This window comes from Prionailurus bengalensis, chromosome D1 (genome assembly GCF_016509475.1).
Source record: "Prionailurus bengalensis isolate Pbe53 chromosome D1, Fcat_Pben_1.1_paternal_pri, whole genome shotgun sequence".
Taxonomy (NCBI): Eukaryota; Metazoa; Chordata; class Mammalia; order Carnivora; family Felidae; genus Prionailurus; species Prionailurus bengalensis.
Window position 1 is genome coordinate 55,714,360 of NC_057346.1, and position 24,090 is coordinate 55,738,449.

At 54.6% G+C, this 24,090-nt stretch overlaps 1 protein-coding gene across 2 annotated transcripts; it reads left to right on the forward strand.

Annotated features, from left to right (window-relative positions):
* Positions 1–687: 687 nt before the first annotated feature.
* LRRC32 (leucine rich repeat containing 32) lies at positions 688–14,462 on the forward strand. Of its 2 annotated transcripts, none has more exons than XM_043580163.1 (3): positions 688–951; positions 5,762–5,852; positions 10,438–14,462. In XM_043580163.1, exons 2-3 carry the CDS (start codon positions 5,766–5,768, stop codon positions 12,340–12,342), a joined length of 1,992 nt encoding a protein of 663 aa, XP_043436098.1. In that variant the 5' UTR covers positions 688–951; positions 5,762–5,765; the 3' UTR covers positions 12,343–14,462. The 2 variants fall into 2 exon arrangements, with proteins under 2 accessions (XP_043436098.1, XP_043436097.1); XM_043580162.1 differs by lacking the exon at positions 688–951 and adding an exon at positions 1,556–1,663.
* The last annotated feature ends 9,628 nt before the right edge of the window (positions 14,463–24,090 follow it).

Here is a 24,090-nt window from a genome sequence, read left to right on the forward strand (position 1 = left end):
CAATCCCTGCTCTGTTAGGCTATGTGACTTTGGATGTGCCATTTAACCTTCACGAGACGCAGTTTCCCCAAATATAAATGGGGACCTTACTAGTCCCAGACAACTGCTTTCTATTTATATATTCGCTGTCCCATCCCTAGCCTCGCTTTCTCCATCTGAAAACCGGAGGCTCGGATGGTACCATTTCACAGGACGGCTTAAGGGTCCGGGAGATGATGGAGGAAGGCGAGTCTGGATACGAGAGCACAATCAGAGAGGGGAAGTGACCTGCCTGGACTCGTCAGAGGGGATGGCCGCGGTGTGGGGAACCCCCTCTGCGGCCGCCCCAGGGCCAGTGAAGGGTCATTTCCTTCCGCGTTCAGCCCCGCCGTCACCTCTCCTGTTTGTCCCCCCTAAGTGCGGCGGCGCCGGCAGCGGGGAAATCGGGGCCAGGCCGGATTTCCTCTGCGGACCTGCGGCTCCTAGAGGGCCCCCTCCCGCCCCTCCGGACCCCGCGGGGCCACGAGCTGCACGTGCGGCGGTCCGGGGCGGCCTCGCCCGCCCAGCGCTTCCTTAGCGACCCTCCTCCCCCCCCCCCCCCCCCCCGCCTCCGGCCCTTTCATCCCGCCCCCTGCCACCCCGCCCCTTCCCAGCCCGGGTTCCAGCGGAAAGATGCTTCACCCTCTCGCGCGTTCCGGAGAAACCGAGTCACGCGGGGGCGCGCCGGCCGGGCGCTAGGACCCCGCAGCTTGGCCGAGGGGGGGCGTGGTGGGGCGGGTCGGCAGGAGAGGTATTTAAATTGGAGCCCGAGCCGCCCCCTCGCGGGTCGGGTTCCCGTGGGGCAGTGGAGCAGCCGTGGGCCTCCGCGGGCCGTGACCCCGGGGTCTGGCGCGGGGTGGGGCCGTGGGGGGCAGATTTGCGCAAAATGTGCCGGGGCTGCGCGGGAGAGGAGCGGCGGCCGCGCTGAGCCAGGTAGGAGCCGCCCCGCGGGCGAGGCTGCCGGCCCCTCGGGGAGCCCGCGGTCCCGCGCCCCCGGCGAGCGCGGGGTGCGGCGAGTCCGTCGGGACGCCTCCCGCGCCCCCCAGCAGTCCTCTCCCGCCGCCGCCCACTTCGCGCGTGGAGCCAAGCTTGACCCTCCCTCCGCCCCACGGCTCCTGTCTCAGCTGATCTTTCCCGCGAAGGGAGAGCCCGGCGTTCCTATTTGACAGATGGGAAAACAGGGGCGGAAAGGCCGGCACTTACTTGCCCCGGAACTCACAGCTAGGCTAGGGCAGATCGGGATTTGAATCCAAGTCTCCCACCACCCTCTGACTCAGGCCGCCCCGGGGCTTCCCATCCCACCGCACCAAAGAGCTTCCTTGCCCATCTCTGGGTGGGGATTGGTAGGGGCGGGGGGTGGGGGGGGGCACCTCTCCCAGGGGGCTCTGAAGCCGGCCTTCTTCATGAGTGGTAAGATGTGAGGGACCCCCACCCCCACCCCGGGCTGCCTGAAATTCCACCATCACAGCTACATTCCTTTGGGTTAAGGTCTAATTCCCCCGTGGGATGCACATGTCTCCAGAATGGGGCTTGCCCTTAGTGATTCACTGCTTGCTATGAACGTCCACAGCAGCTCTCCCAGGACCCCACTCTGCTGGAGACTGGGGCTGAGAGGAGGGAGAGGAGCACCCCAGAGCCCAGTCCTGTGAGCCTGTTTGTTTGTGTGTGGTAGGGGGGGGGGGTCGTCGGAAGGGGTTAGGGAGGGAGCACTTGGCCTGGTGTAGTGGAAACATTTGCTCTGAAGGCAGACAGACCAGATTCTGAATCAGTCTCTGCTATTTACTGTGTGACTTTGGGTAAGTCACCTCTTTGAGCCTCGTTTTCCTCCTGGGCAAAGTGAGGACCAGCAGGCAGCTCAGCACCTGGAGAAAACACAGCATTTGGGTCATGGAGACCTGGGCTAACCCCCAAAATGCTAATAAGCTGAGTAACTGTGGGCTAAGTCGCTTCACCTTTCTGAGCCTCAGTTTTCTCATCTGTAAAGTGGAAATTATGGTAACCGCCTTATTGGGTTGTGATTTCAAAGAGATAATATACGTCAAATGCTCAGAAGAGTGTCTAACGTCCTGAAATAGTAGAGATGGGCTTATTATAATAGCAGACATTGCCCCCGCTATCTCTCTCTCTCTCTCTTTTTCTCTCTCTGTCTCTATCACACACACACACACACACACACACACACACACACACACACACACACACACACGGTTATCCTCTGGCATTTCTCCTCCCAGTCAGAGTTCTAAAATGTCTCCTGCCTTCTCTTGCCTAGGCTACTGGTCTGCAGGCCAGAGGCCTCCCTCCTCAACATGCCTCACCTGGGTCGTTCAGCCTTGTGGGTCTTTGCCCCAGCTGGGAAAGACGTGTCCAGGGTATTTTGACAGCCATTCTCAGCTTGATCATCACCGTGCTTGGGGGAAGCCAGTGGCAGAACAGGAACCAGGCTGCTTGCTGGACTGATGGGATGCTTAGGCACTGAAAGGTTAAGGGACTTGCCCAGGGAGCAGGGTCGGTAAGCAGTAGAGTCTGGAAGTAAGCCTGGGTCTGAGTGACTGCAGTGCTCCCTCGAGGGTGAATAGCCCTCCAATGCCACACATCGAGTCCTGGGCACTGCGGAAGGATGCACAGATGCCCGCCTCAGGGGTAGGGTGAAATTTGGCAGGCAGAGGAGGGGTGGTGAGGGCCCCTTTGGGCAACAATGCCTTCAGGTTCAGGACCCAGAGGTCCTGACCTTGTCCTGACCTCGGAGGCCCCTGCAGTAGAGCCTCTACCCCTCGCTTTGCCATTCGTTCAATAGATCTTTGGTGAGCACCACTTAAGAGACCCCTGTTCTCACAGAATCAGAAATAAAGGAGCAGAAAATGATCAATGCAAGGAAACAATAAAATGTGTGAGAATCTGGGGACTAGGATTCCAGGTGGAGGGAGCAGCAAGGGCAAAGGCCCTGAGGCAGGAATGCACTTGCTATGTTTGAGGAATGGTGGAATTTGGTAAGGGCAGGGCGAATGGGAGATGCGGGCAGAGAAGAGCTTGTGTAAAGCCTGGATGTTATTGGAGGTTCTCAAGCTGTGAGATTCATGATCTCATATATGATTTGGAGACCGCACTCTGGCTGTGCGCGGAGGGCAGCCTGAAAGGGGTCAGGGTGGAAGTATGGTGTTGCTTCAAGGCCCAGGGTTGTGGTGGTGCCTCATTGTGGGGCAGTGATGGAGGAGGGAGACAGCAGACCGCCCCAGGGTCTGTTTATCAGGCAGAACAGACAGCACCCGCTGATGGGGGGGAAGGTACGGCAGGGAGATGAAGGGAGAGTCTAGGAGAACGCTGCTCTCGCCAGCGTCGCCTTGTGTCAATTCTCAGTGCCTCCCTGGCCTGCCTGCTGGTGTGAAATGGATCCCAGGGGAGAGTGAGTCCTCTGTGCCCTGGGGCACTGACCGTGGGAAAGGGGTTGGAGGCACAAGCCACGGAGTGCTCAGTGCTGTGCTCACTGGAAGCTCAGGGTCTGTGGGAACCTGGAGGAGGGGCTATACATTGCCCACCCAGACTTGGGGAATCAGAGAAGGCTTCCTGGAGGAAGTGGTATCGAAGCTGAGATCCAAAGGATAAGGAGACATTCAGCACAAGAGAGGGGAGGAAGTGAAGATTTGGGGCAGTGAAAAGGCACTCAGAGAACTGAAGGCAATAGGAGGCTTCCAGAACCCAGAGTGGGAAAGGGGACAGTGCTAGATGAAACTGGAGGGAAGAACTAACCGTGCAGGCACACTCCCCAAGGGCCTTGAAGGCCCCCCTGAGAGGTTTCCACTCAATTCTGACTATACTAGCTTTCAAAGGGGGGGGGGGTGATGTTCTGCTTTTTAGACAGCAGAACCAAATTTCCTGTGAAAGCAGGTGAGAGGAGAGCAGCTGTGGGGGGCGGGGGGGGAGGATGGCCCTGAGGGGAACCCAGGCAATGGCGTTTAAAAGATGCCCCTGAATGTTTGGGCAAGAAGGGGCCTCAGAACTAGCCATCTTAATCTAAACTTTATCACAAGGACATTGGTGGATTCCAACAAAAACCCAGCCCTCAAAGGTCCCATAGATGCCTCCTCTTCTAAAGCACCCTTCAGAGTGGCGATTCAGTGCTCGTTTATTAAGCACCCGTGGGTGACCTTCTAGTGTAGACGTTTAGGGCACAGATTGCCTGTGCCAGCCACTGGTTAGCTGTGTGACCTTGGGCATGTTACTTAACCTCTCCGAGCCTCAGTTTCCCCACCTGCAAAATGGGAGTGGTAATCATAGAACCAAGTGCGTGAACTGCTGTGAGGATTAAGTGAGTTAATACACGTAAAGTATCGAGAAGAGTTCCTGGTTGATGATAAAGGGCTCTGTAAGGGCACTTTCATAGAATGCATCTCATTTGATCGTTAACAAAACTTGGCAAAGTTGGCATTAACCTCAAAAGAGGAAACTGAGGGGCGTCTGGGTGGCTCAGTCGGTTGAGTGTCCGACTTCGGCTCAGGTCATGATCTCACGGCTCATGAGTCCGAGGTCTCTGTTGGGCTTACTCTTGTCAGCACGGGGCCTGCTTTGGATCTCCTGCCCCCTCTCTCTCTGCCCCTCCCCCGTTTGTGCATGTGCATGCATTCTCTCTCTCTCTCTCTCTCTCTCTCTCTCTCTCTCAAAAAACAAAACAAAACACAAACATTAAAAAAAAAAAAGAGGAAACTGAGGCTCAGAGAGGTGAAGTGACTTGTGCAAGGTCACACAAGAGGCAAGTGGAGGGGAAAGAGAAAGCAGTCAGTTACGGGTGACTGAGTCCAGTGCTCTTGAAGGGCTTTACGTGCCCTTCCTTGTTAACACTCTGTATGCATTATGACCACTTCTGTGCATTTATATGTGGCCTCAGTTCCCAGCACAGAGCCAGACTTGAGGAGGCATTCAGTTTAGGTGTGAATGAATGAATGAATGAATGAATGAATGAAATCAGTGGCTTGATCTGTGTACTTCTAGCACTTGGCCCAGCTCCTCAGCAGGTGAGCTGCTAGCGGCGATGGGATGCAACCCTGCTCAGGGCCTCTGTGGCCCCCCTCAGTGCCACCTCAGCTCTACACGGAGAGGACACCAGCAGGCCTAAGAGTCTCCCTGCACTGGCAGTAGGCAGTAGCTTCAGTGAAAGTAAAGGGCCTGGAGACCGCTCCTGGGGAAGTCCACAGCGACAGTGCTGGGGGCAGGGCAGAGGCCTCCTGGCGGGGTTTCCTGTCAGGGCTCCAGGCCCAGCCTTCAAACAATGGCAGCGACTCCAGAATCAGAAAATCAAAAGAAAAAGGGCAAAATAAAAGTCCGGGGGTGGGGGGAATTGAGGAATTCCGTTTGGGGTCTAAGGAACTCGGATGGGGGACCTGCTTATGACCTGGGTGGAAATGCAGTCAGAGGCCTAGCTCCCCACCTCACCTCACCCCAGCCCTGAGCTTGGCCCAGGGCAGCCCTTAGAGTCCCTCTGTCTCCTGCTCACCTCCTCCAGGCAGTCTTCTAGCAAGTAGGGCCTTTTGAAACCCAAATCTGACCAAGTCACCCACTCCTTAAAAACTCTTGCTGCCTGGGGCAATGGCCTGGCACTAGGGGTCCTTTGTGGTAGCCTTTGGACCCAGTTCTCACCCACCTCCACTGTGATCTGGGGTTCCCTGAAGGCAGGCACAGACAGGATGGGGGCAGTGGAAAGGAGCCAGTGATCTTAACAGTGTTCCCCTTTCCTTCCCACCCTACACAGAGCCATGAGCCACCAGATCCTGCTGCTCCTGGCCGTGCTGACCCTGGGCCTGGCCACCTCCCAACACCGAGACAAGGTGCCCTGTAAGATGGTAAGAAGCCCCACCTAGGCAGGGTAGGGCCCCTAGGGTGTCCTGCCGTCCCAGCCCCACAAGCCAGAAGTCAGAGGAGTTAGGAAAGGAAATGCATTTATTTTTTAAATTTTTTTATAAAGCTTATTCATTTATTACTTCAGAGAGAGAGAGAGGGAGAGAACAAGTGGGGGAGGGACAGAGAGAGAAGGAGACACAGAATCCGAAGCAGGCTCCAGGCTCTGAGCTGTCAGCACAGAGCCCCAGGCAGGGCTTGAACTCAGGGAGATCGTGACCTGAGCCAAAGTCGGATGCTTAGCCGACTAAGCCAGCCAGGTGCCCCAGGGAATGCATTTAATGCATTTAAATCTTATATTTAATAAGTACCTACTAGAATGTTTAAATACCTTCTGCACTATTAATCCTGTTGGGTAAGTACCATTATTCCCATTGTATAGAATTGGAAACAGCTGTTTAGAGAGGTTAGGTTACTTGTCTAAGGTCATTCAACTAGGACCAGGGGGCTGATATTGGACTTTCTTCCCCAAGCTGCCTCTGCAGGGCAGTGGACCCATCTGGGTGATGCAGAGTATGTGTATGTGTGGGGAATTGGGGGTGAGCCAGCTGGGTCCCTCATGCAGAAAATCTCCTTTCCTAACTGGGGCCCTTGACTTGGGCCTGTCTGCTGCTTCCCTGATGGGATGCCTCTCACTCAGTACTGCCAAGGCCAAATGCTACCTCCTCCAGAAAGTCTCCCCTGACCACTCCCAGGCTGCTCTGGTTCTGTTTGCTTCCTCTTTCTGGACCCTCCTACTGAGCACGTGGGGTAGTGGGTGAGTGGGTCCAAGCCTGGTTCCCCTGCCAGACCAAGAATTTCTTGAGGGCAGAGATAAGGTTTGATTCACTCTGGGTCCTTTTTCTTGCCCCGACCCAGGCAGACTAGCCCTGAAGTCACTGGGACCCCGCAGGATACAGGGAAAAGGGACCACCTAGGTCCACTTATAAGTCACCGAGGTGAAGGCCAGAGTCAGGCTGGAGAAGGCACAGGCCCTCCAGCAGCCCCACCTGGACCTGGGGCCGGAAGCTCATGATACAGGTGGGGCAGCTGCCTCGGGGGCTGGAAGGGCCGGCAGCCCTTCCCTGGGTTGGCGGGGTCCTAGTGAAGGGGCTGGACCACCCAACAGGCAGAGGGAAGCTGAGTGAGCTTTGCATTCTGGGTAAAAGTGCATTCAGAAAGCACTTTCTGAACTACCATGGAAGATCAATATGGGAGTGACGATGACTTTCAAAATAGTGAAAAGAAGTTGCCACATACTAAGGGCTCGCGAGGTGCCTGCACCATGCTGAGGGCTTTCTCTCATTTTATCCTACAAAGAACTCTTTTTAGCTGAGGACACCGAGGCTGAGAGAAGAGATGTGACCCACCAGGGTCATACAGACAGGAAGCAACAGAGCTAGGACTTGAACCCAGGTCTCCCGAGCTGGTGCTGTCCCCTGCCGGGTGCTTCTTTCTACCTCATTTCCCTTCTATGCGCAAGTGGCAAAATGCAGTTGGGTGGAAAGTCCTCTTCCCTCCTAAAAAAAAAAAAAAAAAGCAGGGCAGTGGCATGCTGGCATCCCAGAGACAGCGGGTAGCAGATTGTCAAGGACAGCTCTGAACTTGGCCATGTCAGCCATGCTGGAGGCTCAGAGCCGAAGGCGCAGCGGACACCCTTAGAAACAGAGTTCTGAGAACCACCCTGGCCTTCACGCTCCCTCCTGGACTGGCAGCCCAGAGCCGCCCTGCCAGCCTTCGTGGGCACCAGGGTGGAAAGCAAGTCTTAGGCCCTGGGCTTGGCCAGCTTTGTGTCTTGGCTCAGCTCTCAGGGGCTGGTGTCTTGGGAGCCTTTGAGTATCCAGAGGCGAGATGGGGTGTGGGATAACATGGGTCCCAGTACAGTGCCCCCCATACAGCAGATGCTCGGCAAATGGTACCATTTACTGTGCTGGAGTAGTCAATGTGGGTGCTGGGCCAGCTGAGGGCCCAGTGATCAGAACTCAGCTGGCACTGACAGGAAAAGGAACTCACACTGGTACCCTGGAGCCTCTGACCGTCAGAGCTGGGGGAAGCTCACCCCCCTGCCCTGAGCCTCAGTTTCCTTAGGGGGTACAGCAGGGTAAATAAATGAGGCAAGGGGTCTGCGCACTTCGCCATGGGGCCTGCCACAGAGCTGGCGCTCCGTGACAGCCGCGGTCATTGTGTTCCTTTTGCTGTTTCTTCCTTAAGTCAGGATGGTCCAGGGAGCTGAGGATGGAGGTGAGGCCGTGCCTAGTGGCCCGAGCTGGCAGAGAGGGTGTGAGGGAGGAAGGGGCAAGAGACGGGAAGGGCTGGCAAGGTGACAGGGCTGGGTTTCTGGTTCGTGGGGGCGCCCAACCGCGGGTGTATCTGTGGGTCTCTGAGGCCTCCAGGAAGCTGCTTCGCTGGAGGTGGTAGGAGTGGTCACTGGGCTGCCTGGAACGGGGAAGAGTCACACAGATGCCTGATGAGGACCCCCCCCCACCACCACACTCACCTTGGGGTTCTGGGGAGGAAGCTGAGAGCTGGGCCAGGCAGGGGGCTCCCAGCCTGCTGTTCCTGCTGTGTGGGCTCAGCCACTAACTCACTGTGACCTTGCATAGGTCACTGCCATCTTCAGGTTCCGTCTCCCCATCTGAGAAGTGGGTGGGCCAGAGTCTTTTTACTCTAATGGGCTTTGAGTCCAGTTTGAATACATCGACTCTCTTTTTTCTTTCCTTGCAGAAAGGTGATTGATTCAATCCCTCAGACCTTTACTAAGCCAGAGATGTCTGTGACTCATTCATTAAAAAAAACTGATTGAGCCCCTTTTGTGGGCCAGGTCCAAGGCATCCCCATCAATCACACCAGTCCCTGTTAGCTCTGAGCTCCCTGCGCAGCAGGTCCCACACAGACAGTCACAATCTGGGGCCAAAGCTCTGAGAGAGGGAGCAACGGGGGCTCTTTGGGTCGGGGAGAGCCCAGAGGAGACCCAACCTGCCCAGCTCAGTACGTTGGGCTCACTCTGCAGATCTGGGTGGGGGTGGGGCTAACCAGTGCAGGGAACAGCAAGGAGAAGGCCCAGAGGTAGGTGTGGGAGGGTATGAAGGGCACTGCTCAGATGTTACTGCATGTGGGCTGGGCAGGAGTGGGTTGGGGGGAGAGGGGACAGGTTGGCAAGGGCTACAAACAGTTTTGAACCCCACTGAGGGTCCTGGACTTTGCCCTGGAGGGGATTAGGCAGAGGGTGGCACAGAGTTTGTTTGTTTGTTTGTTTGTTTGTTTGTTTAGCAGTTGCCAGGCATTTGGTGGAGGGGTCAGAAGGGGTCAATGGATACAGAGAACCCCGGGGCGGGAATAGGCCTGAACTGGGTGGTTGTGGAAGTCAGACCATTTCCTGGGAAAGGCTGCATTCCTGGGGTCCTTGAAGGGATGAGAAGGGGAGACTGTATCTGCACAGAAAGTATTCAGGCTCCAGAAGGCACATGCACTAGAAAGACGAAAGTTGGGCCTTTGATCGTGAGGAGACCCGGGCTCCAATCCCAGCTCTGCTCCTCATTGGCTGAGCGATCCTGGAGCCTCTCTACCCTCTCTGAGCTTGGGTTTCTGTAAATAGGGGTGATCATATCTGACGGGCTTGCTGCTGCGAGGCTCCAGTGAGACGAGGGGCCTGAATGTGCTAAATAAAATGTAAAATGCTGAGTTGGTGCTGAGGAAGGCTGTTAACTTTCTAGATAAGAAACCAGAGCGATGATGTGATTTGGTAAGGCTCACACAGCAAAATCATATTCTTGTCACCAAAGAATGTGGGTTGGGACCCCGGCCATCTTTCCCCCTGCGTCCTACCCCTATTCCCATCTCCAGAGGCCAGTCTGGATCGGGTCTTGGGAAGCAAGGCCACGGATGGAGGTGGGGCAGGTAGCAGCAGCAGAAAGGAGGTCTCCTCTGGGGATAGGCAGCGAGGAAGGCAGGCACTAGGACCCGGAGCTCTGCCCCCTGGAATGAGGTCTGAGGGTAGGAGGCCAAAATGAGAACTAGTGAGAGGAGTACAAATTGCATTTTGGAAACATTTCTCCCCACATGGTTTCTAGCCTAATAGCAGCCGGGTAAATTTAACTCTCTGGGCCCAAAGAAGGAACCCAGGATATGAACCAGGAGTCCCGGCTATCAGCTTGGCCCTGTTGTCCACTGGCTTGGGATCACTCTAGGTGAAATATGGTTCAGTTTCCTGTAAAATGGGATAATAATCAATGTAGGGTGTTTTGTTAGTTCATTTGTCCTCATATCTGTCTGTTATTTGTGTGCATCCATCAAACTTCCTTAAGTCCCTCCCTGATGCCCAGCACAGGACTGAGTGCCAGAAATGGGAGCAGGGGGCAAGATGGAGATCATCCAGACATGGGAGGATTAGGCTGGGGTGGAGGAATGTGGAGCCCTCGCTAGGTCTGGCTGGGGTGGGGGTGGGTAGGAGAGGGGGCTGAGTCATCCTTTCCAGATGCTGTGTCTGGTTCCACCCCCCCACTGCACCCACTAATGCCCACTGCTCTCCCTGCTCTCCCCGACCCACCCCAGGTAGACAAGGAGGTCTTGTGCCAGGGTCTTGGCCTGTTCCAGGTCCCCTCAATGCTCCCGCTGGACATCGAGGCCCTCGACCTATCTGGAAACCAGCTGCAGAGAATCCTGGCCTCGCCCCTGGGCTTCTACACAGAGCTTCGGCACCTGGACCTGAGCACCAATGAGATCAGCTTCCTCCAGACAGGTGTCTTCCAGGCCCTGCCCCACCTGGAGCACCTCAACCTGGCCCATAACCGCCTGGCAGTGGGCACCGTGCTGAGCGCCCCTGGCCTGGGCCCCCTGCCGCACGTGACATCTCTGGACCTGTCTGGGAACAGTCTGTACAGTGGCCTGGTGGAGCGGCTGCTGGGGGAGGCACCTGCCCTGCGCACCCTCTCGCTGGCAGAGAACAGCCTGACCCGCCTCGCCCGCCATACCTTCTGGGGCACACCCGTGCTTGAGCGGCTGGACCTCCACAGCAACGTGCTCATGGACATTGAGGACGGCGCTTTCGAGGCCCTGCCGCACCTGGCCCACCTCAATCTCTCCAGGAATTCTCTCACCTGCATCTCTGACTTCAGCCTCCAGCAGCTGAGGGTGCTTGACCTGAGCTGCAACAGTATTGAGGCCTTCCAGACGGCCCCAGAGCCCCAGGCTGAGTATCAGCTCGCCTGGCTAGACCTGCGGGAGAACAGACTGCTCCACTTCCCTGACCTGGCCGCGCTCCCGAGACTCATCTACCTGAACGTGTCCAACAACCTCATCCGGCTCCCCGCAGAGCCACCCCAGGGCGGTGAGGGCATCCATGCACCTTCCGAGGGTTGGTCAGCCTTGCCCTTCTCGAACCCCAGCCGGAACTCCAGCACCCACCCCCTCTCCCAGCTCTTGAATCTGGATTTGAGCTACAATGAGATTGAGCTGGTCCCTGAGGGCTTTCTTGAGCCCCTGACCTCCCTTCGCTTCCTAAATCTCAGCCGAAACTGCTTGCGAGCCTTTGAGGTGCGGCGTCCGGGCTTCCTGCCTTGCCTCGTGCACCTGGACGTCAGCCACAATGCGCTGGAGACGCTGGGGCTGGGCCCCAGGGCCCTGGGGTCTCTGCGGACACTGCTCCTACAGGACAATGCCCTGCAGGACCTGCCCCCCTACACTTTTGCCAGCCTGGCCAGCCTGCAGAAGCTTAACCTGCAGGGGAACCAGATCAGGCCTTGCGGGGGGCCAGGTGAGCCTGGCCCCTCGGGCTGTGTGGCCTTCTCAGACATCTCTTCCCTCCGCATCCTGAACCTGGCGGACAACGAGATGGAGGTGCTGCGGCCGGGTGCCTTCCTCCACACGCCGCTTACTGAGCTGGACCTCTCCGCGAACCCAGGGCTGGATGTGGCCACGGGGGCCTTGGCGGGCCTGGAGGCCTCCTTGGAGGTCCTGGCCCTGCAGGGCAACGGGCTGGCCATCCTGCAAGTAGACCTGCCGTGCTTCAGCTGCCTGAAGCGACTCAATCTTGCCGAGAACCGCCTGAGCCGCCTGCCTGCCTGGACGCAGGCTGTGTCACTGGAGGTACTGGACCTGAGGAACAACAGCTTCAGCCTCTTGCCGGGCAGTGCCATGGGCGGCCTCGAGACCAGCCTCCGGCGCCTCTACCTGCAGGGGAATCCACTGAGCTGCTGCGGCAACGGCTGGCTGGCAGCCCAGCTGCACCAGGGCCGTGTGGACGTGGATGCCACCCAGGACCTGACCTGCCGCTTCGGCTCCCGGGAGGAGGTATCCCTGAGCCACGTGCGTCCTGAGGACTGTGAGAAGGGGGGGCTCAAGAATGTCAACCTCATCATCATCCTGACCTTCGCACTGGTCTCTGCCGTCCTCCTCACCACACTGGCCACCTGTTGCTGTGTCCGCCGGCAGAAGTTCAACCAGCAGTACAAAGCCTAGGGAGGCCAGAGACTGTAGAATGGCCCGGCCGGGAGCCCCGCCGGGTCAGCTGGGGAGCCAGAGGCACGGACAAGGGCGGGGACTGACCCAAGGTCACACAGGGTCTGAGAACTCTGCTCTCTAAATCCCAGCCCAGGGCTCCTTTCCCTGGATCCCGCTATACTGGCAGGTGACCCACTTCCCAGGCCACACATGTGGTCCAGCTGTGGAAGCCGGAAGTCAAGCAGTTTCAGGAGCGACAGAAAATAAGGTCGACCTATCCAGTCAACGAATCTTCGCCCGGCATCTGTTTTGCACCACATCCTGCTCTGGGGACTGGGGACGCCCGGTGACTGAGACACATCCCTGCCCTCAGGCATCTCCCGGCCCTGGTGGGGAGGTGGTCGCCAAGCCAGGCAGTGACCACACGGAGTGTGGAGATCCAGGGCCCCAAAGCTCTCCAGCCCCAGCTGGCTGAGTCCTGGGGCTCCGAGGCGAGCCCTGCCTCAGCAGGGCCAGAGCAAAGGAGGGGCGAGACCCAGAAGACTTGTCTGAGCCGGTTCCAAGCAGACTGTTTGTCACATCTTCTGATAATGACTTTCAGCCTCTCTGGAACATGAAGAGCTTGTGACCGGAAGAGAAGTGGAGCCACATGGATCCGGCTACTAGGCGGGCTGCAGCGGCTCCTGGTTAAGAGGCGGTTGCCCTGGGTTCCGGCCGGGTGGTAGACCATCCCGTTTCCCACTCCAAACAGGCTCTTTCCCCACCTGGCACCCTCGTGGTGCCCACACTAGCCCAAACACGGCTCCAGCCCCCCAGCTCCTCTGCAGGCATATGCAGGCATGCTGTTCAGTCCCAGCCCTACGCCGGCTGGTGAGCCAGGAGTTAGAAGCTTAGGTATCTGGTTCTGTTTTGCACCAGGCTCGGCAGCGGTGACACGTCTGCCTCTTTACGACAACCGTCTGAGGTTGGTCTTTTATCCCATTTCACCAAAACTCCAAAACTCTCCCTTCAGGGTCCTCCAGCTAAGAAACGACATAGCTGAGATTCAGACTCAAATCCTCCTGTCTCCAGGGCCTGACCTTTGCCACTGTGGGGGCTGTAGGCCGTTAGGTGGACAGGAAATGGACCCACATCGAGGGAACAGGCCCTGGGGGCATCCTGTGCCACATATACCCACCCACTCCTCTCCCGCCTCTCTCCTAGGCAGGTAGGCACAGGCCCTCCCCTCCTCCTCTGCCTCAGTTTCCCTTACTCCCTCCTTTGCAGACTGGTGTGTATTCACCTTTTTCTGTTTTGCTCTTGTGTTCCCTCTTCCTCCACTGAGCGAAGTCCTGAGTTTGAGACTATTGAGTCCAACCTCCCCGTTGCACAGATAGGGAAACTGAGGCTGGGGAAGAGAATGGAATTTGCTGAGAGCTTCACAAGTCGGTGGCAAAGCCTGTGAAAAAAAGTGGGTTCAGACCTCCCCGGGGGTGTGAGGGGGGTTTAGGGCTTGGACCTGAGTGATTCCCTTCTCTCTCAGCTGTCATATCACAAGAGAATGCTGGCTCCAAACTCTTTCGGGTGCTCATCAGGCAGGGACTTTTTCCTCTTAGACAAATGAGTAGAAATACTCATCTGGGTGTAACTCCCTATTCTTCACACCCATGGAATCACGGGCTTTCCAGGGAGCCCTGGGGTCAACCCAAGACCCTGTGTTACTGTCCTCACCATCTTACCCATGCTTGGCCCGTGGTCTGGCTCACGATGGTGCTTGAGTGAGACAATGAAAACACCCCTCTCTTGGCCCCATTTTATAGACAAGAAAACTGAGGCCCAGAGAGGGTCAAGGACTCAGGGAGTCAGTGGCAGAGCCGGAGCTAGAAGCTGGTATCCTGGCCCCAGCCTGGGGCCCGGGTGGTATGTGGGACAGCCGGGTGGACCCAGCCCTGGTTGGGATCACAACCGCAAGTGGTCACTGCACATAAACACTCTTCCTCAGGCCTGGAGGGCGGGGCGTGGGCCCCTTCGTGCCTGATCTTCGAAAACACTACGCAATGCTGCTCTCACCTCCCAGGAGCCAGGCCACAGCCCTGGCCTCGGGACCAGCTCTTTGTATAACCCACATGAATGTATTAAAAAATAATTTGGGAGAAACAGCGTGGCCTGCCAGCCTCCTCCTCACTGCGGGTGATTGGCCTCATGGCATCCGCTTGAGCCCTGCCCCCTCTGCTTCCCCTGCGGGCTTTGGATCCTCATGGCTAACCCAGGGAGAGATGGGCTGAGGGCTGTTGAGGGGAGACTGAGGCTCTGGGTCCTCACCGCCCGGGACCTTGGGGCCTCCGCCCTCATTCCCCTGCCACACCTCTGACCCTTGCACTCAACAAGCCCTGACCCGGCCTGACCCTTCCTCCTTCGGCAGCTCCTGTTCTTACCCTCTCTCTGTGCTCACGGCCCTGCCTCATCGCAGAGCCCTGCTGTCTCTCCCGCCCACCCTCCTCCCTGTGCAGCCTCTCCTCTGTCTTCGCACATTCCTCTCACGCCTCGGCTGTGTTCAAGTCTGGCTTATCTGAAAGATAGGAAAAGACCCTTAAACTGCTTTCCCTTTCCTTCTCCTACCTCATAGGCAACTGCTTGGTGAAGTAGCCCCCCGCTCCCCTCCCTTCTCACCCACCCCAGGTGCCGTTGCCCCTCTGCCCCCGCACTGCCTTGAACTGAGGTCACCTAGGGTATCCTTAGCCAAACTCCGTGCACTTTCCAGACTGTCCCTCCTCGACCCCTCAGCTGCGGGGGTCCCTCACCCCATAGTCCCCGTCCCTCACGCCCGGCACTCAGCACACTCGCCTTGGTATCTAGGCCCCCCGCACATGGTGTCTGCCTTCCTTTGAGACCGCTCCTTTTCAGACTCTGCTATGTGCTCATCTCCATCCAGCTGTCTGAGTGGTGATTGCCAGGACTCTGTTCCAGGCCCTCTTCCCTCAGGAATGCCATCACCCTCATGATTGTAGCCACTCCGTTGCTCTGATGCCCACATCTCTAGCTCCAGCCCCAGTCAGCCCTGAGCATCCGGCCCTGATACCCAGAGGCCTCCCCAGCTGGAGAGCTAATGTTCTCCCGGGGGCCAGAGAATTGAATCGATGGTCAGTTGAATGGATGGCTGCAGTTCAAGACCGAGCTTAAAAGAAGACCATGGGAAGGGGGGCAAGGAGGAGAGCATTCCTGGTCCCTGGAAGGGAGCTGGAGGGTGTGGGCTGTGAGGTCTCGGGGAGGGGACAAGAGCCACCTCACCTGGGGTGGAGGTGGGGGACAGGTGAGGGGCTCTGAGGTGGAGTCCGGAGGGCAGGCAGTTACCCCACCCTCCACTTTCCAGACCCCTGTGCCTGTCCTCATGTGGACCCATCAGCCCTTCTCAGCTGCCTGACACCCAGACACTATCCCCTTTAGAAGTGCCTTCTCTTCCCTTCTTCCTCTCCCACAAATTCCCGCTTAGTGACGCTCCACTTCCTCTGTCCTCCAAGCACCCTGGAGATTTCTCCACGGTAGCTCCTCTGGGCTGTGACCTCTCACCTCAGAGCTCCTACTCCAAAGGCAAAAGAAAAAAATTTTTTTTTAAGTTTATTTATCTATTTTGAGAGAATGAGACACAGAGTATGCGAGCAGGGGAGGGGCAGAGAGAGAGGAGAAAGAGAATCCCAAGCAGTCAGCGTGGAGCCCAATGTGGGGCTCGAACTCCCAAACCACAAGATCATGACTTTAGCCGAAACCAAGAGTAGGACGCTTTAACCCACTGAGCCACCCAGGCGCCCCTCCAAAAGAACATTTTATGTTGATTTTTATTTATTTTTTATTTTTGAGAGAGACACACACACACACACACGCACAAAGAGAGTGGGGGAGGGACACAGACGGAGGGAGACACAGAATCCGAAGCAGGATCCAGGCTCTGAGCTGTCAGCACAGAGCCCAATGCAGGCTCCAACCCACGGACTGCAAGATCATGACCTGAGCCGAAGTCGAACGCTTCACTGAGGCACCCACGTGCCCTAAAGGAAAATCTTAAATGCCTATTTCATAGATGGGGCTCGTGGCGTCAGAAGGCATGTGACTCAGTGCCCTGGCACAGACCACGTGCTCAGTGAAGGCGTAAAGGAAGGCAACAGCATAGGCTGAGCTCGGCCCAGGGCTCTGCAGACCTCCAATCCAGCTGGAACCCACCAGGTCCCTGACCCCTTTTCCTGGCAAACAGGGGAGTTTGCTTACCTGGCCAAGACCCCCAGCAAGGCAGAAATTCCTGTTTTCGGCCAAACAGGGACACAGCTGCCAACTAGGTCATCAGAGCATCCGGCAAGTTCCAGGGAGAGGGGAGGCCCCCGTCCGCCCACGTCACAGCCTGCGTGCCAGGTCGCCCAGCCCATTCAATTCAGTAAGCTCTTGTGGCATTCCCCGAAGGCACAGGGCCCCGCAGGAGCCAGGCTTGCAGGCCAGGCCGGGCAGGAGGGGAGGAAGGCAGCGCCCACGGCCCCTCAAGCTGCCTCACCTTCTCAGTCCCCTGTGCTGTCACCCCTGCCCAGGGCCCAGGAGCCACAGTCTGCTCTCTGTGCCCCTGTTCTTCAGGGAGCTCACAAGGGCCCTGTGCTCCGTCTCTCTCTGGCCATCTCCAACCCGGTGCTCAGAGCTGATAATTATTGAGCACTTCTGAGTCAGCCCTGCACTGAGCACTTAATGTACATTGTTATGTGCAATTCTTACCATCTTTGAAGAGACTTCTATTATTATCAGCCTCATTTTAGAGAAACTGAGGCTCAAGTTCCGGCAGCCGTAAACTTCCAGAGCTGAGATGGAACGCAGGTATGTGCTGCTCCAGAGCCAGCCGTCTTAACCATGGGGTTGTCCACCTGCCAACACCAGGCTCTCTCCCGCCTCCTCCACCTAAAGTGTCTCACCTACACTGACCCACCTGCCAAACTCTTGTTTCAACCCCTGCCTGCACCACCTCTTCCGGGGAGTTTGCCCTGATTTCCCTCCACAGCCCCAGGCTGCTGCGGGCCACAGGGGGCTGGGGGGAGGGGCGGAATCTCTGCCTGATCTGCCACCAGACTAAGAGCTCCTGGGGGGAGATTCTACCCAGAATCCTTTCTGTGTCCCCAGGGCCCGTGAGCTAGCACAGAAGGAGAGCTCAGAAAGCTCTTCCTGAATGCATGGCCCCCACCCTTCAGGACTTAAAAACTTGGGATTAAGACCAGTCCTCAGAAAGAGAAGGGGGTGACAGATGCAGGGGACACAGAAGACGCAGAGGAAGAGGCAAAGGAAGAATATTCTCTCAACACCCCCTACTTCCCTCCACTTTCTTCTTGTCTCTGGGACCCCGTCTTATCTCCTCCTTCTCTTCCTCCTCCCCCCACTCTTCTCCCTTCCCCCCCTTGGTCATCTCTCCCGCAACCCCTCTCTCCCTAGAAGCAGTTGGGGCTGTGGTGGCTGAGAGTGGGGAGGGGCAGAGGGGAGGGAGGCCCGAGCTGTTTATAGGAACGGGAGCAGCGCCATCCATCAGCTCTGTTTGGAGCGGGAAACCAAGCATAATAAATACCTTGGCTCCTCCCCAGCTGTGCTTTTCCTGAACTTGGCCATTCGAACTTCAAATCTCTCTGGCCTGCTGGTTCTCAGGACCCAGCTCCCACCCCACCCCACCCCACCCTCCTCCCACCTCCCACCAAGCTGCCCTGGAAAGAGCCCTGCCTCTGGGGCCAGAAACGCAGGGCTAAGTCTAGGCTCTGCTCTGGGAGTAAGGGCAAGTCAAACCACTTGTCTGTGCCTCCATTTCCCCATCCCTAAAATGGGGTCACAATCACTGCCCGAACGCACGGTGCGGCTCACGGGTTAGGCCTGAGTAGCTTGAGCACCCGCTCTGTGCTGGGCCCCGAAGGGTTCCTGGGAACAGTCGGACAGGGCCACGGTCTATTGGGTGGAGGGAGGGGCCACACCACAGCACAGGCAGGAAGTGGTCAGCGCCATGAGGGAGGTCCAGATTTTGTACTCGGGAAGATTGTTTGCAGCAGGGAGTGGCCCTTCCAGCTGGAGGAGTGAGGGGAGACATCGAGGACATCTGGGCTGGCCAGGCCGGGAAGGGTAGGATTTCAACATGTGGAGCCCGGGGAGAGGTTCCTCCAGGCAGAGCAAACGGGAGCCGGCAAAAGCCGGGTCTGGGTGGGGCAGAGAGGAGTCTGCCTATGCCAGCCTCCCCCCCCACGCTCCCAACCGTGTCTCCTCTGATCCTTCAGCACCTTCCGCCCCAACCTTGCAGCCTTCCAGAATCTTCCTTCCCTCCCTGGAGAGCTTCCGACTCGTCCAGCTCTCCCAAGTTGTGGACGTGTTCCTGGAATTCTGCAGTCATGTCCCCACGCCGCCCCCACCCCCCCCTCAACCACCCTAGAAAGTGGAAGACCCAGATCAGGGGAAAAGTCATTGGCCCCAATAGCACATGTTTCTGGAATGAATAAGGGCATAAACGAATAAGGGAATGAATAAAAGAGTGAGTCAATGAGAAAGGGAATAAGTGAGTAAGTTACTAAATTCAACTGACATTTCTTAAGCCCCGGCTACACTCCGTACTAGGTGCTATACATACACCACCCCTCCCCTTGCGGTGCTCGCTGTTTATTGGGAGAAATGGGCGTTCACACACAGGCCGGCACACACAAATAAGGACAAAATGGCCAACTGTGAAGAGTCCCGTGAGAGGACAACCACAGGGAGATGTCATTGAGACGGGCAGACAGAGATGTCCTCTCGGAGGACAACCACCTGTAAGCTGAGCCTAAAGGAAGACTCACATCGAGAGAGTGAATTAATAACACTCCTTCTGGCCTCTTCCCCTCACTCGCGTGAATTTGCCAAAATGCCCAGGAAAGTAAGAGCTGCACTCTAGACCCCGAGGCCAATTTTCACGCACTGAAAGGTGCCCCTGACACTGGGACCCTCTCTGCCTTCTCTCCCTCTCAGTGCCTTGACTGTCCTAGTCTAGAATCACGGAGAAAAATAGGGAAGGCCACATATAGATTGGTGGGAGGGATCACCAAGGGAGGGGTCCCAGGAGCCAAGCATTGGGAGGGTCCCAGGAGCCAAGCATGGGGGGGCTAGATGCAGGCTAAGAGTCCAATTCCAAAGGCCCTCGCTGTTTAATTTTGATGCAGGGGTAAGACAGGTACAATGGGCTTGGCTCCCTCCTCCATTCTGGTACCACCCATCTTAGCCTGCACCGACCCTCCTTTTTCGTCCTAGGTAACTTATTAACATTCTCATCTCTTAGCCTTCTGCGTATTGTCTCCATAATTATCACTGACAGATACATGTAAATTGCACGCAAATACACATATGCATGTACATTGTTATATAAAAATAGGATCACAGTAAATACATTTTCCTACATCTTGTTTTTACTCAACAATACTGCAAGGAAATCCCCCCCTAAACCAACTGATATAGCTCTGATTCATTTTTGACAATACCTCATATTCCGTAGTGTGAATATTCATAATTTATTCAGCTGCTTATCAATGGAGGGACATTCACTCTTTTATATTTTCTTGCAACTATAAACCTGCTGCAAAAACATCCCTGTTCAGATGCTCATGGCCTCTGGGAGTTGTAGTTCTGTCAGATAAGTTCTTACAAGTGAAATTCCAGATCAAACAGATAGATATGAAATATAAGTTATGTCAATTTTAATAAAGCTTCATTTAAAAGACGGTAATGTCTCACCTTTCTGTCAACAATTTGTGAGAGTATCTTTTTCTGCACCTCCCTGCCAGCAACGCAGGTGGTACCTACAGGTATAGAATGGTCTCTTATTGCTACTTTGTATATTTTTTTTAATGCTTATTTATTTATTTTTGAGAGAGAGAGCACAAGCTGGGGAGGAGCAGAGGGAGAGGGAAACACAGAATCCGAAGCAGGCTCCAGGCTCCAGGCTGTCAGCACAGAGCCCGATGCAGGGCTCGAACCCACAAACTGAGATCGTGGCCTGAGAGGAAGTCAGATTCACATCAGAAGCTCAACTGACAGGGCCCCCCAGGCACCCCCCTCTCACTGTTACTTTAAATCACATTTCCGGGGTGCCTGGGTGGCGCAGTCGGTTAAGCGTCCGACTTCAGCCAGGTCACGATCTCGCGGTCCGGGAGTTCAAGCCCCGCGTCAGGCTCTGGACTGATGGCTCGGAGCCTGGAGCCTGTTTCCGATTCTGTGTCTCCCTCTTTCTCTGCCCCTCCCCCGTTCATGCTCTGTCTCTCTCTGTCCCAAAAATAAATAAAAACGTTGAAAAAAAAAATTTTTTTTTTAAAAAATCACATTTCCCTAGGCTGGATCTGAGCAGCTTTTCATGTTTGTTTGCCATTTGGATGGTCTCTCATGAATCACTCATTTTGTCCTTTGCCCATTTTTCTGGGTTATCTTTTCCTTGTCAATTTGTAAAACCTCATCGTGCACTGTAGTTATTTGTCTAGCGCTTTTTAAACAAATGTTTTCCAAATCTTTCATTTGTCTGTCGACTCTGCTTCTGTATCTTTGCTCCACAGCGCTTTGGGGCCTCATTTTTCCCTTACAGCTCTTGATTCGACTGTTTCACTCGGATTGCTCATAAAGTCTCTTGATTTTGTTCTTCTTTTATTTTTTCCATTTAAATCTCTAAATAATCGGAAGTGTCTTTTTGATTATGAAGTTGGATAATGGGGCAAATTTTAATTTGCTTCTAGATGGACAGTGATTGTGCCCGCATCATTTACTAAATACTTGAAAGGTCACCCTGTCAAATATCAAATTCTGACATATGTTTGGTATCTACTTGTGGATTTCCTCCTCTGTGTATTTCACTGATCTGTGTCTCTATCCCTGTACCAATACTCAAGTGATCGGTTTTAGAGTTCGCTCTGACATGTATAAGGTAAGTCCTGCACTGCTATTATCTTCATGAAATTTTGGCTATTTTTAAGCATTTATTCTTCCAAATAAACATTTCATGCTGTTTGGAATTGATCTGGGGAGTTTTGACATCTCTGTGATTATCAAAGCTTCCCGTCCAAGAGCATGATGTGTCTTTCCATTTGTTCAGAACTCGTTTTCAACCCTCCTACAAGATTGTATCGCTTTCTTTATGTGAGGCCTGTGTCTTTCCTGCGAAATCTATTCCTCTTTTGTCATTATCGTAAATGGAGTATTTTCTCTATTTGCATTTTGATGTGTTTATTGTCCAAACAGAGAGCGGGTGCTTGGTTTTGTATATTTATCTTGCACCCAATAACCTTATCAATTTGTCTTCATTCAGATAAGGTTTTTTGTTTGTTTCTTTTGTTTTTGCATGTGTTTTTGCTCTCTGTTTGTCTGCTAAAGCTTCTTGGGTTTTCTAGGTATACAATCACTTAATGACCTCATCGTTCCCACAACTCCCTTGCTACCCTCCCTACAGCAGCATCTGCCTCCAGCCAGGCCCCTCCTCATCTGGCCTGCAGCCAGGTTGCAGGGACCCCCTCCCCCCTCAACTGCCCACCACAGAGCTTCTTCTTCCATGTCCTCTTTTCCCAAGACCAGGGCTCTCATCCTCTGTCTCCCTGATTTGCAGGAGCAGAGTGGAGGGGTGGGTGAGGGGAACTCGAGCTCTGCTGCTTTGTTCCACCCGAACTGCAATTCATTCCGTCCTCCTCCTAGAGCAAAGGTTGAAAGCTGGTGGCCTCTGGGCCAGATTTAGCCCTCAGGCATGCTTGATTTGGCCCACACAGTGGTTTATTAAAGTCCGGTTTAATTGCCAACGTTTAAAAGTTGGAAGCGTTGTTTTATGTGAAAACATGGAAGAATCTGGCTTTCTGATTTTTCGTAAAATCCTGGAAAATCTGAGAACCTGGCCCCCAGCCCACAGGGCAATGAGTGGCAGGAGCTGCGAAATGGTATCTCCCACCTAGACTCTGAGCTTCTCAAAAGCTTGGTGTCATCCTGCCTCCTCTGTTCTCCAGCACCTGACACAAAGCCCGGCTCCAGGCAGGGGTCATGAAAGTTCAATTTCTTTCTTTTCTGTGTCGTGCACAACTTTCAGAAACACATGAGGTAGGAGTCTCTTACAGTCAGGGCCCGGACATTTATTGTGCCATGGACCCCTTGGCAATCTGTTGAGGCCTACGGACCCCTTCTCAGAACAAGTTTTTTTTAATTTTAAGACAAAAAATACACACGATTATAAAAGGAGCGAATTGCACTGAATGCAGTTATCAAAATATTAAGGTAAGAATTGTGATTGAGTCCTATATGTTTTTATTAACATAGTAAATGATGAGATCTAGTGGGAGGTCTAATAACTACTGTACTTTCAAAGCACAGATGAGCACGAACAAGATTTTGAGAGCTCTGCAACAACAATTGTAATAAGGCGTGAAAACATCTGTGATTTTGGTTGATGAAGGGACTGCTGACGTAACAGGTACTGCTAATATTACAGGGGTTTGTCAAAGGCCTACACCCATGACGGAAAGAGCCGTTACGTTTCAGTTCAAAGGTAATGTTGAAAATAAAGATGTATTTGTTTTTCTCATCCAAGTTCACAGACATCAAGAATTCTACCCGTGGGTCCCGTGGATCTCAGGTCAAGGACTCTGTTTCGGGGAGAAGATGTTAATGGCAGTTACAACGGAGCCACAATAACAGAGAAACATAATCCCATAGAAACCAGCCCAGTCTTGGGTGTTCTTGTTTAGGGCGGGGTTGGGGTGTAAATTAGATCACTTTTTCTGGAGGCCTCTTAGGCAATATGTTCCAAGAATCTTAAAAATGTGCATCTGTTTTAACCTAGCAATTCTGTTTCTAGGAGTTTATCCTAAGGAAATAAAGATGTAGCCAAAGGAAAGTGGAGTGTGAGGATGTTTATCAGAGCCAAGGGCCCATCCAGCTTTTGTGGGGCCTGAATTTATACCAGTTAGAGGTACCCTGCAACTAAAGCTTCATCGGCTTCACATCAATTGATGCAACCGTAGCGTTAGTAATAATAATCTAAAATTAGAAATAACCTAAAACAGCCAACAACTGGAGTTTGACATAGGAAGTTATGGTATATCCATACAGGGAAATACTGATGAGTCATTTAAAATGATATGAATGTATGGGGTGCCTGGGTGGCTCAGTCGGTTAAGCATCTGACTTGGGCTCAGGTCACGATCTCGTGGTTTGTGGGTTCGAGCTCCACGTCGGGCTCTGTGCTGACAGCTCAGAGCCTGGAGCCTGCTTACGATTCTGTCTTCTCTCTCTGCCCCTCCCCCACTCCTGCTCTGTCTCTCTCAAAAATAAACATCTAAAAAACAAATAAAATGATCTGAATGTAGAGGTGTGTTTACTGACATGGAAAGATGCTCAAAACATAGTATGAAGTGAAAAATAAACAGGTTATAAAGTATGTGTAAGATCCCACTTGGCTAAAATAACGTTATTAGTTACATGTAACAGGACGCTAAATGGGACCTCTCCGTCTCAGAACTGCTGCTGTCCCCCAGAGCCTTGAAAGCAGCACCAGACACAGACCAGCAGGACTAGAGCAGAGACGGTGATGTCCTCACCCCCGTCACCTGCCTCCAGCCTCGCAGCAGGCACTGGCCCGGGAGAGGAGGGCGGTTGCTGAAGCTTTTGTGGGGAGAGTTGACCAAGTGCCTGGCATTACCCCACACGGCTCAAGCCCAGCGACGGTGGCTTCCCCGGAGCTCAGAGGACACGGAAGCTGAGCCCACCTCTCGCGTGGATAAGTCTGAAGTTAAGAGGGTGATG